At 39.9% G+C, this 13,707-nt stretch overlaps 1 protein-coding gene across 1 annotated transcript; it reads left to right on the forward strand.

The window, feature by feature from the left end:
• The first annotated feature begins 166 nt into the window (after positions 1-166).
• LOC137261265 (tectonic-3-like) lies at positions 167-13,484 on the forward strand. The gene is made up of 14 exons (XM_067798987.1): positions 167-425; positions 3,640-3,760; positions 4,557-4,663; positions 5,370-5,509; positions 5,878-5,980; positions 6,157-6,275; positions 6,470-6,551; positions 7,033-7,211; positions 7,657-7,782; positions 8,001-8,113; positions 8,385-8,528; positions 9,717-9,927; positions 10,781-10,921; positions 12,182-13,484. Exons 1-14 carry the CDS (start codon positions 176-178, stop codon positions 12,434-12,436), a joined length of 2,091 nt encoding a protein of 696 aa, XP_067655088.1. The 5' UTR covers positions 167-175; the 3' UTR covers positions 12,437-13,484.
• The last annotated feature ends 223 nt before the right edge of the window (positions 13,485-13,707 follow it).

Below are 13,707 nucleotides of genomic sequence, written 5' to 3' on the forward strand. Positions count from 1 at the left end.
AAGTTATGTGCGAAACGAACATGCCCGGTGAGGATTTTTGGAACAAAATATGCTTATATACACATCATGTTAATGTTTTTGCATATTCTTCTAATAGTGAAAGAAAATGTATAATTTATTGAAAAAATTATTTGTGCAGGTATTTCCCATGATTCTCCCCGTTGTTGTTTACATCATGGCGGCTCACACGAATGCGAGCAGGTGCTCGTTGCTGTTGAATTGTTTTGTCGTAGTTTATATTTCTTGGATTTGTTTTGTATCATTTGTTACATCGCAGTCGAGCACACCTACCAGTGCAACAACGTCTAATGATTCAAGTACATCAGAAACGCCGACGACCTCTCCACCAGGAACAACGCAGGCCCCAACAACTACCACTACACCCGCGCCAACACAACCACCATCGCCAATACCGGCAAACACAGGTTGTTCACTATGTGTTTTATTTTAACCCCCCTTTGATACTTATCCTATTGTTAGATTGGTGTTTTTCCCATACCTCCCACTGGCTCAATGTCAATTTGCCGGTGTCCCTTACGTGCGTCTCCTATTCTCGCGGTACTTACGAACATCAGCTGAAAAAATAATATAAACAGTTCTTTTCGTATGTATGCTTGTTGTTTTTAAATGAAGGGATCCCCCCTCTAACATCTGCATTTATCAACTGCTTGATCCATCAAGTGTATTATCTCACTTGAGCTCGATTAAAAACATGGTCGTCCGCCGCTGACTTTTCGAGGAGTCTCCTATTCTCGCGGTGGGTTATAGCTAAAACGGCACCACAGCAGAACGGCACCAAAATCGCTTGGTGAAAACGGCACCAAATTGGCGAAAACGGCTACTGATTAAAGGGCTAAAACGTCACCATATATCAAACATCGTTGTATTGACTTTATTATTATTTTGACTTTATTGTTTAATTGTTTGTAATGTTTAGATGTTTATTTATCAAGTTATCAAGCATTCTTTTGGGTTGTTTGGTGGTCCTGAAAAGGACCGTTGAGATAAGAGTTATTTAAACTCAATGGATGGGCCCATGAATGGCCGCACATCTCGTCAGGAGTTGGGACAAGGAAAGATCGCCATCCTTGAAATGGTTCCACAGGGAGAAAATCTCATCTTGCCTTGCCGATGACGTCTTTCTTACATAGGCCTTTAGACGTCCCTCCTGGATGAGCCTGGATAGCTTCTTCTTCTGGGGGATTTGACTCGGCAGTTGATTCCAGACTTAGATGGAAGTTGGCGGTGTCCAGCATGTTGTCAAAGGAATTCCCTTCACACCGAACACATACAAAGGGGAAATCTTCTTCATTTGCGCATATCTCACGGTAGCGTGATACTGATATACCGGTGCCACAAACTCTGTGAGTCCATAACTCACACTGGTCGCAAGACACAGCATGTTGATTTCTTCGGACAGTCTTATCGCATACAACACAGTGGTGAGACATTGTGATGAATGATGTGTATCGGGTACATGTCTGTGCTTTAAATACAGTTTGAAGGGTGCGATGTTTTTAATTTCCAATCATTGTCGGCAGAGTAGACGCATTTATTATCTAAACATACTACACGCAGCTTGGGTATGAGAAGCACTTTCCAAACATTGTCGGCAGAGTAGACGCATTTATTATCTAAACATACTACACGCAGCTTGGGTACGAGAAGCACTTTCCAATCATTGTCGGCAGAGTAGACGCATCTATTATCTAAACATCATGCAAGCAGCTTGGTGAGTGTTAGTGATATATATTGATGGGCATACTTACCTGATATATTCCTAATATATTATTTATTTATATTTATATCAATCCAAAGTTCACAATCCAATAACGTCTACTTACCTAATATATCTGTTTTTATTTCACAAAGTCTATTTACGAAACACTAAATGTTTATCCAAAGTTCACAATACAATAAAGTCATCATATCAATGTTCATCCTTTTTAAAATTGTATATGGTGACGTTTTCGCCATAACATTTGTAGCCGTTTTCGCCAAGGGAAGGTTCCGTTCTGTCCAAAGGGTGACGTTTTCGCCAGGTGCCGTTTTGCTGTGGTGACGTTTTAGCCTCGCGGTACGAGAAAGTAACGTTATTAGGTGTAAGGAAGGGGAATCTTATCGGGAAGGGCGGGGTAAAGTTACAATTTTTCCAGGTTGGTTAAAACTTACGAATATTCGTTACACTGCAAAATTTTGATAATTCACAGACTTGGGCCACTTCCTAGTTCCTGGTCAATGATGTAAACAACCGCTAAGTATCATGCATCAGCGACCTTGGCAGAAAATATGTTTACCGCGAGAATAGGAAACCCGCGAGAATAGGAGACAGCCCTATATATTACGGAATAGACAAGTGTGCGTGTGTACATGATGGAATAATCAGAAGTAATTTTACTGCAAATGATTTAACAATAACGCATTGAGGATTCAAACCACAGATGTCTCATCCCCCAGATCAAAATGTTTAACATTGAGCACAGACTGTACTGGCAAGCGACCACTTGTCACTTTTAGCATTTTTTTAGATGATTTGTTCCATTGTTTCTTAACATAATGAATCCTATCTTATCTTGATGATAGCTATTCAAGGATGTTTCCTACTTGTTTGCTGTTTCTCTGAAATACTGACAACAGGAAGAGTGGTAGTGTATAAGTATGTCTTGCCAACAAGTTGAACAACAAACAAGACCGGTTATTGACATTTCTGACTTTTTCATGTCATTCACATTTGTTAATAAAATTAGTGTGTTTCATACCTTGACAAACTGAAGAAATTTCATATATGGAATTTGTTTTTTGAAAAAAATGAAACTTAAAAGAACAAAACTCACTCTCACTGAGAATGTTGATGGACGCTGATATAAGCTGATGGGAATATGGAGATGTTGCCATGCATTTGAACTTATCAAAATTGACTTTTTGAATAATTGTTTGCAATTCTAGTAATGCTTCTTTTCTTAGGGAATAAATTATATTAAAAGGTGAAAACTGACATGTCGCTTGCTGGTTATATTTTGTGAGTATCGTCTGCATGGTATCTGTAGTGTCCTTAAAACAGAGATGGAAAATTAGGTCAATTAAAAGTTTAGTAATTGAGTGTTGACATTATGGCCATATTTAGACAAAATATAATTTACACTTTTTATGGACTTAACTGTAATGTCACTGATTCACAACATAGCCAGGATGATTTTCATTCAATTCTCATTATTTATGAAATAACATGTCAACACATGAATGGTCACGTGACATCCCTATGATATGTTTGTGTCTGGTCTTCCTAGGGGATTCACATTTGCAGTGTCTACATTGTAAAATACTTACAGTGATATTAATTCTCATAGCTTCTCACTTTTGTGATGTGTCAATGTGTGAAATACTACTGGCTAGCGATCAGTTATCGCTGCGTACCAGTTATTGCCAACACCTGGTTGTAGCGCTTGAGAAGACACCTTGATTTGTAATTTCCTAGTCTTTCACACAATGACTCATCACTAAAGAGATAGTTAAAATCAAACTGTCTTTGCAAACACTACAGCCAGGTGTTGGCGATAACTGGTACACAGTGATAACTGGTCGCTAGCCCAAGTCATCCAATAGATGGGGCCATGTTATCATCAGTTCTTGATCTTTCAGATATTGGGACATGTCCTTGTGACCTTACCGGCAATGCCTGTGATGTGAACTGCTGTTGTGACACAGACTGCTCGGCCGATGATAGGCTTTCTTTCAGCCAATGTCTACCATTTTCATACAGGTAATAGAATCACTTTACTCATTATGTTATCTGAGAGTGTTCCAAGGAAAGCAGTGAAATTTTTCATCGTCTAGACAGGACTGTGATATGTGATGATGATCTTTCCCGTAGTCATCATAATGGTCAAACTTATACTCTTGGAAAATATATTGGTCCACAGGGCTGGCTTTAAAATAAAGTTGTGAGCCTGCCATGTAACTAGCAAGCAGCGGGCCGCCGGGCAGACACTATTTCATACACTGATCTTCATAATTGTCTGTGTTAATTTCGCACTTAAAGTGACAGATGATGATCAGTGTCTTATTTATCATAATTGCCTATCTTGTTTCATAGAAAATCATGATGAACATATTACAGTTTTATTTGAATGTAAACAGGTAGAGATCTGCCTTTTTGTGAAGTTGCCTTGAATTCACCATGTTCACTTACCAGAGCTTACACTTGCTTGCTCATTTGTTCATCTTTAACTCTCCTTGATAATATTTATATTTTCTTTATAATCTCATTAGTTTTGGTCAATATCCATTTTATATGAACTGAGCAAAGAAATTATCATTGAAATTGTATTACAGAGATTTAAAAAATTCTGTCATATCCCAAATTCTGCTGAGTGCAGCGTGAGACTAAACTCAGTCACTCCCATTCTCACTGTTGTTTATCCTTGCAATATGTGTTTAACCCTCCTGTTTATAAACCATCAAACATTTTGAACATTTTCTGAAGCAAGCATTAGTCTATGCATTTGTACAGTCATATGATGAGCATTGCTTATTAAAATCAATTACTATCCTTCAAGTGTCGACGACCGATTGTGTCTTCAAGAACAAGTGATACTTCTTGAAAACTCTCCTTATTTCTCAAATGTGACCTCGGACAACCTCTTCTGCATTTATATTGATAATCGTAAGTATCAGTTCATTTTAGTTTAGTTCAGTCAATTTCCATAAGGTTTGTTTGTACTGCCTGATTGCCATCCTATTAATGTTAATAGAAGTTGATGAAACATAGGAGGACCTCTTTCTCACTGTCAACGACAACTTCTTGCCTATGTCGTGCCTGGAACCTCTGATTGTGGTTTGAACTAAAGATTCACTCTCATTCTCATTTCTCAGTATCATCATCAGTCTCATGATTTTCTTCCCAAATATGTTTTTACACGTTAACGTCATGTTTTCCTCCCTCTCTAATCTGTTACGCGAAAATGTGCATTGTTGCCTTAACCCAAACCTCTGAATCAACATAAGTGCACAAAGGATTGCAGTTCGCTGTTGTAGCAATATTATTTTTGTTGTAGCATTTTGTTTAAGAAACGGTGGCTTAGTGGGTTAGATCTCTAACCTTGTATGCAGGCTCTCTATTCTCAAAATGTCCGTCACCTACAAACTCCTTAAACCCATTCCTACACATTTGCTACTATCAAAGTTAAGAAATTTTAGGATGAAGAACGTTTAAAAAATACGGGCCCTGGTGATTTACTAACTCTAAGAGTGTGGTTTCAAATTCCGAATGGGACTCAGTCCCCCAAAGTGCTGAAATCTGAAGTTTACTCCTAAAGCATAATCCCAGATATGTGTTACACTGGAGTGCAAGATGTTATTGGTGTTTGTAGGGGCACAGAGAAACTTCTACAATAACCCCTCCCTGGTCAGCACTGATGCCACCTTCAACAAGTATGTGGCTGACTACGGAAGTTTCACATTCCAGCCTGAGGCATCAGCTGTTCCAACATCTTACCCAGACTACTACCAGGTAACACTGGGACACTCCCAGAAACTTGAATACCATAGTGAAAAATCATGAAAGACCTTATTACATGAACGCCTGGCTTGTTTAACCGGAAGAGAAATCATCGACAGTAATTTTTCCAAAATAACATTGTACTAGATATAAGCCCACAGATCAAGAGCAGTTATGTAAACAAAAATCAAGGGTGTTTTCAATGGGAATGTTTAACATCCTTGATGTCCGAGGATGAACACATGATGAAGGGAAGGATGCTTCAGAACCCCTATCCCCTACATGCAAGCATTTAATGCTTCCTTTTAGGATTTGAAGAACACTTTGACCCCATATTTAAAGCCAAAAAATCAAATTTGAATGACATCTTTTTGTTCCAGTCTGGGGATTCAATATACACAGTGTTCCCAACCCAGGCGCAAGGGAAGCTAGGACTACCAAAGTCACTGTCATCAACATTCTGTGCTGATGGTAACCCGATGGGTGAGTTCCACAGGGGAGATAACTCCATGTGTTTGTAGGACTTCAGTTATATAGGTACAGTATTTTGACATTAATTTGTCATTAACCAATGAAGGTAGTTGTTTTGTGATTGAGTATTGTATTCATTTGTGTGTGGAGATACTGTTTAGAAGTCAAATGACTGTGTTGTGTTTCAGCCTACCTGCTAGATGAAACTCATGACTGTGTGCGTCTCCTTTCCAACCTGGTGACAGAATGCACAAGTGTCTTGGCACTGAATGCTAACACCTACTATGAGGGATTCAGGGTGGTCACAGTACGTAACTGTATTTATTATATCAGTTATCATGGTAACTGTAGCATCATCAATACTGCAGAGGTTTTCCTAAACACTACAACCCTCTATCACTGGTGTGAATACTCTTCAGGTTTTGTGAACTTGCTGAACACTGGGCATCATGCCTTCTTGATGACCGACCAACTTTAGCATCCTAATGTCTTGCCTTTCAGACACCAGCTTTGTTCCAGCGGTACACCCCAGTGAATGATTCCCTCCGGAATGACACAATATATCTGCAATCTCTTAACACGGGTATGTGAGTTTCTTGACAAATGTCTTGGTTAATGTTGTCATGGCCCATGCATTTTTTGCTTTATGAAAACAAATGCACCAAATAAATTGCTTAGTTAGCCAATCAGATGTTTATTTAAACCTGATTTTCTTCAAGATGTGCTTTGTGTCTGCTGTATAATTATCAAGACAGTGGTCAGACCCGGTGGCCAACTCCGGGTTGACTGCTTGTCATCATACTCTGAAAAGCACAGTACAGACACACACAAGCAGACACACTCGCATGCACGCACTCACACACACACACATCTTTAACATCCTCACCTCACCTCACCTCCCCTCACCTCACCCTGCTGCTCAACAATTTACCTCACCTCACCATGCCTGTCAACACTTTTCTTCACCTCACCTAACCCCACCTTACCCCTCCATGCCTGTCAACACTTTACCTCACCACACCATGCTACACCTCACCTCGCCTCACAGATGGTTCTGCTTCCAGCTGCTGTGGACCTGACTGGAGTGACTGATGTGTACAACAACACCCACACTGTGGCAGTCGAGCTGGACCCTGTCCTGTGTGAGGGGCCTGATGGAGTCATCTCCCCTTGTGGGGTCACCACTCCGCCTGTTCCTGCCTGGGATGCAGTAGGATTGCAGTGTAACAATGCTGTAGCTGGGGTTTGTTCTTACATACCTTATACAGTGATATCTTATCACCAAATAGTTGTTTAAACATGGAGTAGCAAGTATGAAAGTATTTTAATGTGCTGAAAAGGCTTTCATGACCTACACTGTAGTGTAACTGAGATTCTCATATTTCTGTAGGCAAAAATGTTCCTTTTCCTTTTCACACCTTGTGCCCAAAGAGTTTGCAGTGATCCTAGACTAACAGCTAGTCTCTGAAATGAACATATTTTACTGAAAAAACGTTCATAGTGAAAAAAATAATATAATGAAATGGAGCCCTGAGACGTTCTTCATTTTCAGAAGCTAAGGAAATCTAGACTTGCCACATTTTCTAGACTGGTGTGGGCTTTCTTGGATATATATACACTTCAGGGTCTGTACGACAGACTACAGTGATTCCTGCAGTTTTGGATTAACAGTATATTGCTTTTTCCAGGTCAGTTATCGGATCATCCATAACGGAACATCGGGCATTGTTTCTGTCTTCGCTCAGCTGACTTTGGCCAGTATTCCTGCTGCAAACCAGTACTTCACGCAGCGCTTCTCAAGCTCCTTCAGAGGGGTAGGTAAACAGTGCCATGATTTGTGAGGCAGAACAGAGGGTGTACCAATAGTATGACCAAGAATGCTTGCTTGCTCCATCAAAGTACTAGTGGAAACTCCTGTTTTGAATAGGCTTTGATGATGATGATGATGATGATGATGATGATGATGATGATGATTTCATAACTTCATATCTCCGACTGGGATTGTTGATATGCGTCTTCCTTTTCTTGTCAGCTGAGTGAAGCAGATCCCCCCTTTGTTCGGAGTGGAAATCCAGGCTATGTCCAGGGGGCGCCACTCATGGCTGGAGTGCTGAATGAGACTCTTGACACAGAGGGAAATGTGGTGTATCCTTGTCTGGTTCTGAAATGCATTGTGTATCTTTATATATTGTAACGTGAAGTTAGAATATGCTTGCAGTTCCTTAAGGGTAGAAATACAGATTTTAACAACAGCTGTAGATGTTTTTTGCCTCTTTATTTGCATTTGGAACTGTACAATATATTCTTTGTGCCTCATATCTTCAGACATATTGTATGTGAGTATGTGATCTGATTTTAATGAGGAAGATGCACCTTCAGTCAATCACATTGCAGTTACCTACCTTGACCGATCTAGACAGGAGATTCTTCTGAACTCGAATCGTGACGAGTGGCTGACCTTGGTGCGAGCATCAGCAAACGGCAACTGTATCACAGACAACAGTCGGGACAGGGTCTCCGTGCGGTTCAAGGATGATGCACGTTCAGGATGCTTCATACAGTCAGTCATTCTTCATGAATACACATCTTTAATTCAGAAATTCATGGATTCAGTTAAGGAGTAGAGACAAAGCTTCCCTTATAAGTTGTCGGTTTTGTTAAATATTGTGGAACATTGATTACCATTGCCTAAATCTCAGCAACCTTTGCACTTTATTTCTTTTCAAGTATGCAACAAATGTATGAATCATCAGTATTGGGGATAGTTCTTGCATTTGATTTTGGTTTGATAAACCATTAACCTTTTCCAAGTTTTGGGTTTTCCCTGAGAATTTCAGTGAAAACTTCAACATATTGTGACCAATAAACAGCTGTAGTAATGATTACACGATGCCATTTAGAAAGTGGTCAAATGCAACATATGTCATATTTGGGATTTTACTTTCTTAGTAAAGTACAAATTCTAGTACTTTTTTCGGTTGAGTCCCATCCGGGATTCGAACCCGCACCCTCAGAGTCAGGCACCTAATCTCCAGCACACAAAGTCAGCCGCCTAGCCCGCTCAGCCACCGCGACTTCCACAAAAATGAAAGTCGGACAACTGGTAGTCTAGACTGCGTACTTTGTGTACCCCTCTGATGAGTGTAAATTGGCACGGCTCCCACGGCCGAAAGCTATGGTTACATGATGCCATTTAGAAAGTGGTCAAATGCAACATATGTCATATTTGGGATTTTACTTTCTTAGTAAAGTACAAATTCTAGTACTTTTTTCGGTTGAGTCCCATCCGGGATTCGAACCCGCACCCTCAGAGTCAGGCACCTAATCTCCAGCACACAAAGTCAGCCGCCTAGCCCGCTCAGCCACCGCGACTTCCACAAAAATGAAAGTCGGACAACTGGTAGTCTAGACTGCGTACTTTGTGTACCCCTCTGATGAGTGTAAATTGGCACGGCTCCCACGGCCGAAAGCTATGGTTACACGATGCCATTTAGAAAGTGGTCAAATGCAACATATGTCATATCTGACTCTGAGGGTGCGGGTTCGAATCCCGGATGGGACTCAACTGAAAAAAGTACTAGAATTTGTACTTTACTAAGAAAGTAAAATCCCAAATATGACATATGTTGCAGCTGTAGTAATGTCCTGACATCAAACAAGGCCATTTCGTTAAGAAGAAATGTAAGATACAAGCCTATTAGTTTGTCTTGTGTTCTGTTTGCAGCCTCTGACCTGTGCTTTGTTCCAGGATTTCCATGGAGAATGTGACTAACAACTGTGAGATGATACAGCAAGCCATCATCAACGCCCTGGAGGGCAGCATGGCACCAGTGTACAACCCTGGTACAGACGCCTACCCAGCTACTGATCGTTACGTGGCCATCTTTGGCAACTCAGATGTCAAGAAAGTGGGTGACTGGACCCCCATATTGGTTCAGAACCGACCTACTCTCAGTGCTGTAAGTTGCTTTCATCTCAGGGACTCCTCAGACGTCTAGGGATTTTTATGTATTCTTGGAATCCTGTAGAGATTCAGTGATGTGAATTAAGAATATTTCCCAACCTATGTTGATCATTGGAGGAAACTAAATAAATGTGGCATTGTCACTTGGTTGATGCATGGCTTATAATATCAATGTGTGTATTGTTGGTTCCTCCTGTTATTATTTCTACTGGCAAACAAGGATAAGTTGGACAGGCAGAGAAAATGCGTTTACAAGAAGTAGGCGGTGTACAACAGTGAGCAAACCCATTTGGTTTGTGAAAGGGACAGCAAGTGTAGGCTAGTGCATGTGCAGTGCATGACAATGAAACTGATTCAGCGCGCAGCTCCACACACCGTTGCTGAGACAGGCCATACACTTCACCAACTGCACTGCACTTGATCATAGACAGCCAGGACTCACACAATTGCAGGCGCCAGTGGGCGTCACTCGTACATGCTGATATGGGTCAATTGTCAGGTCGGTGCTCAACTTATCCTTGTTTGCCAGTAAACTAGCATCCTGTAGCTGATATATTGCTTACTGGGGCCTTTACTAAAAACAACAAAAATATTCCTGTAACACAGTTTCTGTTGAGGTCCAATCCCAGCCATCTGTAAATAATTGATTCTGGACAAGAAAATCAAGTGATCAACATCTTAAAAAATGTTCTTATTGGATTAAAATGGCAGGTGTCAACCAAATGAGCCAATCATGTTAGCTGCCTCTTATGACAGGCATGGATTGTTGAAGACCAATTCTATATGGATCTTCATGAGTAAAGAAGCTAGTTTGTTTCTTCTACTGATGTGTGACTGATTCTACTCAGGCTACTGGCTCCAGCTGCTTCCTCTCTCTAGGGATGCACATTCAGGTGTTGTATGCCTATGTCGGCTCCCTCGTCAACCCACAACCTAAAATCATCGGCATCTCCTTCCTGTACGACGCCCCTCAGAGTGTCTTCTTTAGGGTGAGTCCTGAGTTTCCTTTGTCATCTGCACACACTACTGACAATGACATAATGCAAGGGGCATTTGTTTGTAATGAGGGGTAGTGGATGAAAAGCCATCATTTAGCTTCCTTTGCTTTATGCAGTGTTCAAAAATACTTTCATTAGAAATTCTTAATGGTCCTACTTAGAGTTGTGACGATCAATCGATATGCAAGTTATCGCGATTCAAGAGCTGCACGATACGATACATCGATACGATTGTCGTGTATCGATTCAACACGATACTTACATACTTAGCAATCTACAAAAACACCGTCTCCTCTTCTATTTAGATTTTCGTGGAAAATATTGCCATGGACATGCTCCGACTGAGATAATTTTCACAAATTTATTTTGTCTGTGCAAAAATGCCAGTTGTGCCAATGTTGATCCCTGCTGTTCCATTTTTTTTGGGAAAACACTACTTTACTGACATTTTTAATAAAATGTCTTGCATGATGACATGTTTTATTTTTCTTGGGAGAAGAATACCTTCCCTGAAATGATAACATAACGGCACATTATTTCCAGTACTTTATTTTTCTGTATACGAGGACAAAATATCGTGATACGTATCGTATCGTATGTATCCGACTACCAGTATCGTGATACATATCGTATCGTGGCATGGGCGTATCGTCACAACCCTAGTCCTACTATTCTTTAAGTCATTGAATAATGTGTTTTCAAATTAGGTTAAAAGTGCTGACAGTGACCATCAGCTCAAGTCCAGAGGGATAAGTCCTAATGGTCTCTAGTAGGGTGGCCTAGCTGGTATTTGTGGTCCTCCAGTAACCTGAATTTTCTTTTTGTATTGTTGGCTGATTTTTTCACAGTAAATCTGTGACAGTCTATTAAATATGTTCAAATCAAATTATGGTTAGCGTAAGAATAATGCTGATGTGTTGCTATTTCTTAACTTGCTCATTTCTATCACAGTGTAACTGGCATTGTCAAAACAAGTCATGGTAACACTTACTGACTTGAAACTTGAGGTTAGTGATAATTGTCCATTCATATTAAAAAATGCAGATGCAAACATATACTCCAATATGGACACATAAAAATGGACAGAATACAGTGATCTTGGGAAATCGGAAACAGTCTCATCAGTTCAAATGAGGCACAGAGGCTGTTTTTTATTATTGTTCTGGGCTGTCTAACATTCCACTGTGTGAGTAGTGGTGCACAAAACATAACATATCTGTCTCTGTAGTCTGACTTGTATTTGCCTTTCAGTGTGAAGGACCTTACTGTCAACCAGGGTCCACACTCACCCAGAAGATTGAGATCTCTAGTTCCGTCTCGTTCATTGATGTCTCTCAGCCTGCCATCCCCTATGAGGCGGAGAGACCTGTCTTCCTGGCCAAAGTGCCGTACGACTTCTTCTACCCGTTCCTGGACAGCTCATCAGCAAACCATGGAGGGGATGTTACATTGCTAGCCTACTGTTTTGTTAGTGTATTAGTTGGGTGGTTATACATAGAATTGTAACATTTGTGAATCTTAAGGATGTATGAAATTGAACACTGGTAATATTGTTTAATGCTCTCATGATTTCATATTTAGCATGTAATGTTTAAAGAAAAAACCAAAGGAAATCCATGATATGTTAATGTTTATTAGCATGGGTCGCTCTCTTAGAATGAAGAAATGAAAAGTTAAAAACATTTATAGTAAAGATTCTATGAGTAGAGAAAGTAAACAATTATATACGTTTTTATCTCCCTACTTTTGTGTCTGTGTGAGCAAGAACAGTGTCCTTATTGGGAGTTGAGTAGTATTTAATGATTGTAGAACGACAGTTTAGTCATTCTTACTTAATTACAAATGAAATTGTGATGATATCACTGCCTGTGTAATATATTGTTTTGCATTTGTGAGTCATCACTTTCAAGCATAATCATAGATATCAGAAATCCTTCCATTCCAGTTGTAAAATATATATTTTTACTTGTATATGTATTTTATTATATAACGTATGAATGTTATATACTATCATTTGTTTCATAGAAAAGTTGTATATATTTTTCACTTTTTCATGCCATAATTCCGTCCATTCATTTTGCTCTGAGAATTACAATGAGCGGACTTACACAGAAACTGTGTGGGTTTGAGAACTATAGAGGATCTTTAAGATGTTAGGGTATGCTGGAATGTTTGTTAAAAACTACCAGTACTGTCATCTTTAGTCTGCCTTAAACAAGTTTTGCGTAGGTCTAATTTAGATATTGCAGCCTTACGTACACAATCCATTTATCTGAAACAGAAAATGATTCATATAAATTATGAATGATCTCAGTAAAAAATGGGTTTCCTGGGTATTTCAAGAGATCATACATAGTAATGGAGATTGTACACAGAAAGGAGTTATGCTACTCTTTGGAGTAATATGTTCAGAGATATTTAGAAACTTTTAAACTAATACGCTTCTGGGGCTGTATCTTGTCTTTTGTTTGACAAGTGTCTGTAGCAGCATTGTGTCAAACTCCAAATGTTTACATGTAAGTAATCACTGAATAAATCATGTTATTACTTTTAATGTGTTGTATTTTCTCGTTATTTTGTACCTACACTCCATGTAGTGGCGTCCTCCAGTCTGTGGTGTTCCTCTGGTATCACAGGAGACAGAAAGAAATCATCTCAACCGACGGAGCAGTGATTGAGAACAGGAGTTGTAATACCCCCATCACACCAAACTGGTTCTCAGTACCTGGGGATCAGGCTCGTACCGTTTTGCGACAGTGTGGGGATGTAGTGGCCCC

Source organism: Haliotis asinina, chromosome 14, assembly GCF_037392515.1.
Source record: "Haliotis asinina isolate JCU_RB_2024 chromosome 14, JCU_Hal_asi_v2, whole genome shotgun sequence".
NCBI lineage: Eukaryota > Metazoa > Mollusca > Gastropoda > Lepetellida > Haliotidae > Haliotis > Haliotis asinina.

Coding starts and splice junctions, on each gene's coding strand:
- LOC137261265 (XM_067798987.1), top strand. CDS start 176: ATGGCGGCTCACACGAATGCGAGCAGGTGCTCGTTGCTGTTGAATTGT. Junction 8,529..9,716: donor CGTTCAGGATGCTTCATACA/GTCAGTCATTCT, acceptor GCTTTGTTCCAG/GATTTCCATGGAGAATGTGA. Junction 9,928..10,780: donor ACCGACCTACTCTCAGTGCT/GTAAGTTGCTTT, acceptor GATTCTACTCAG/GCTACTGGCTCCAGCTGCTT.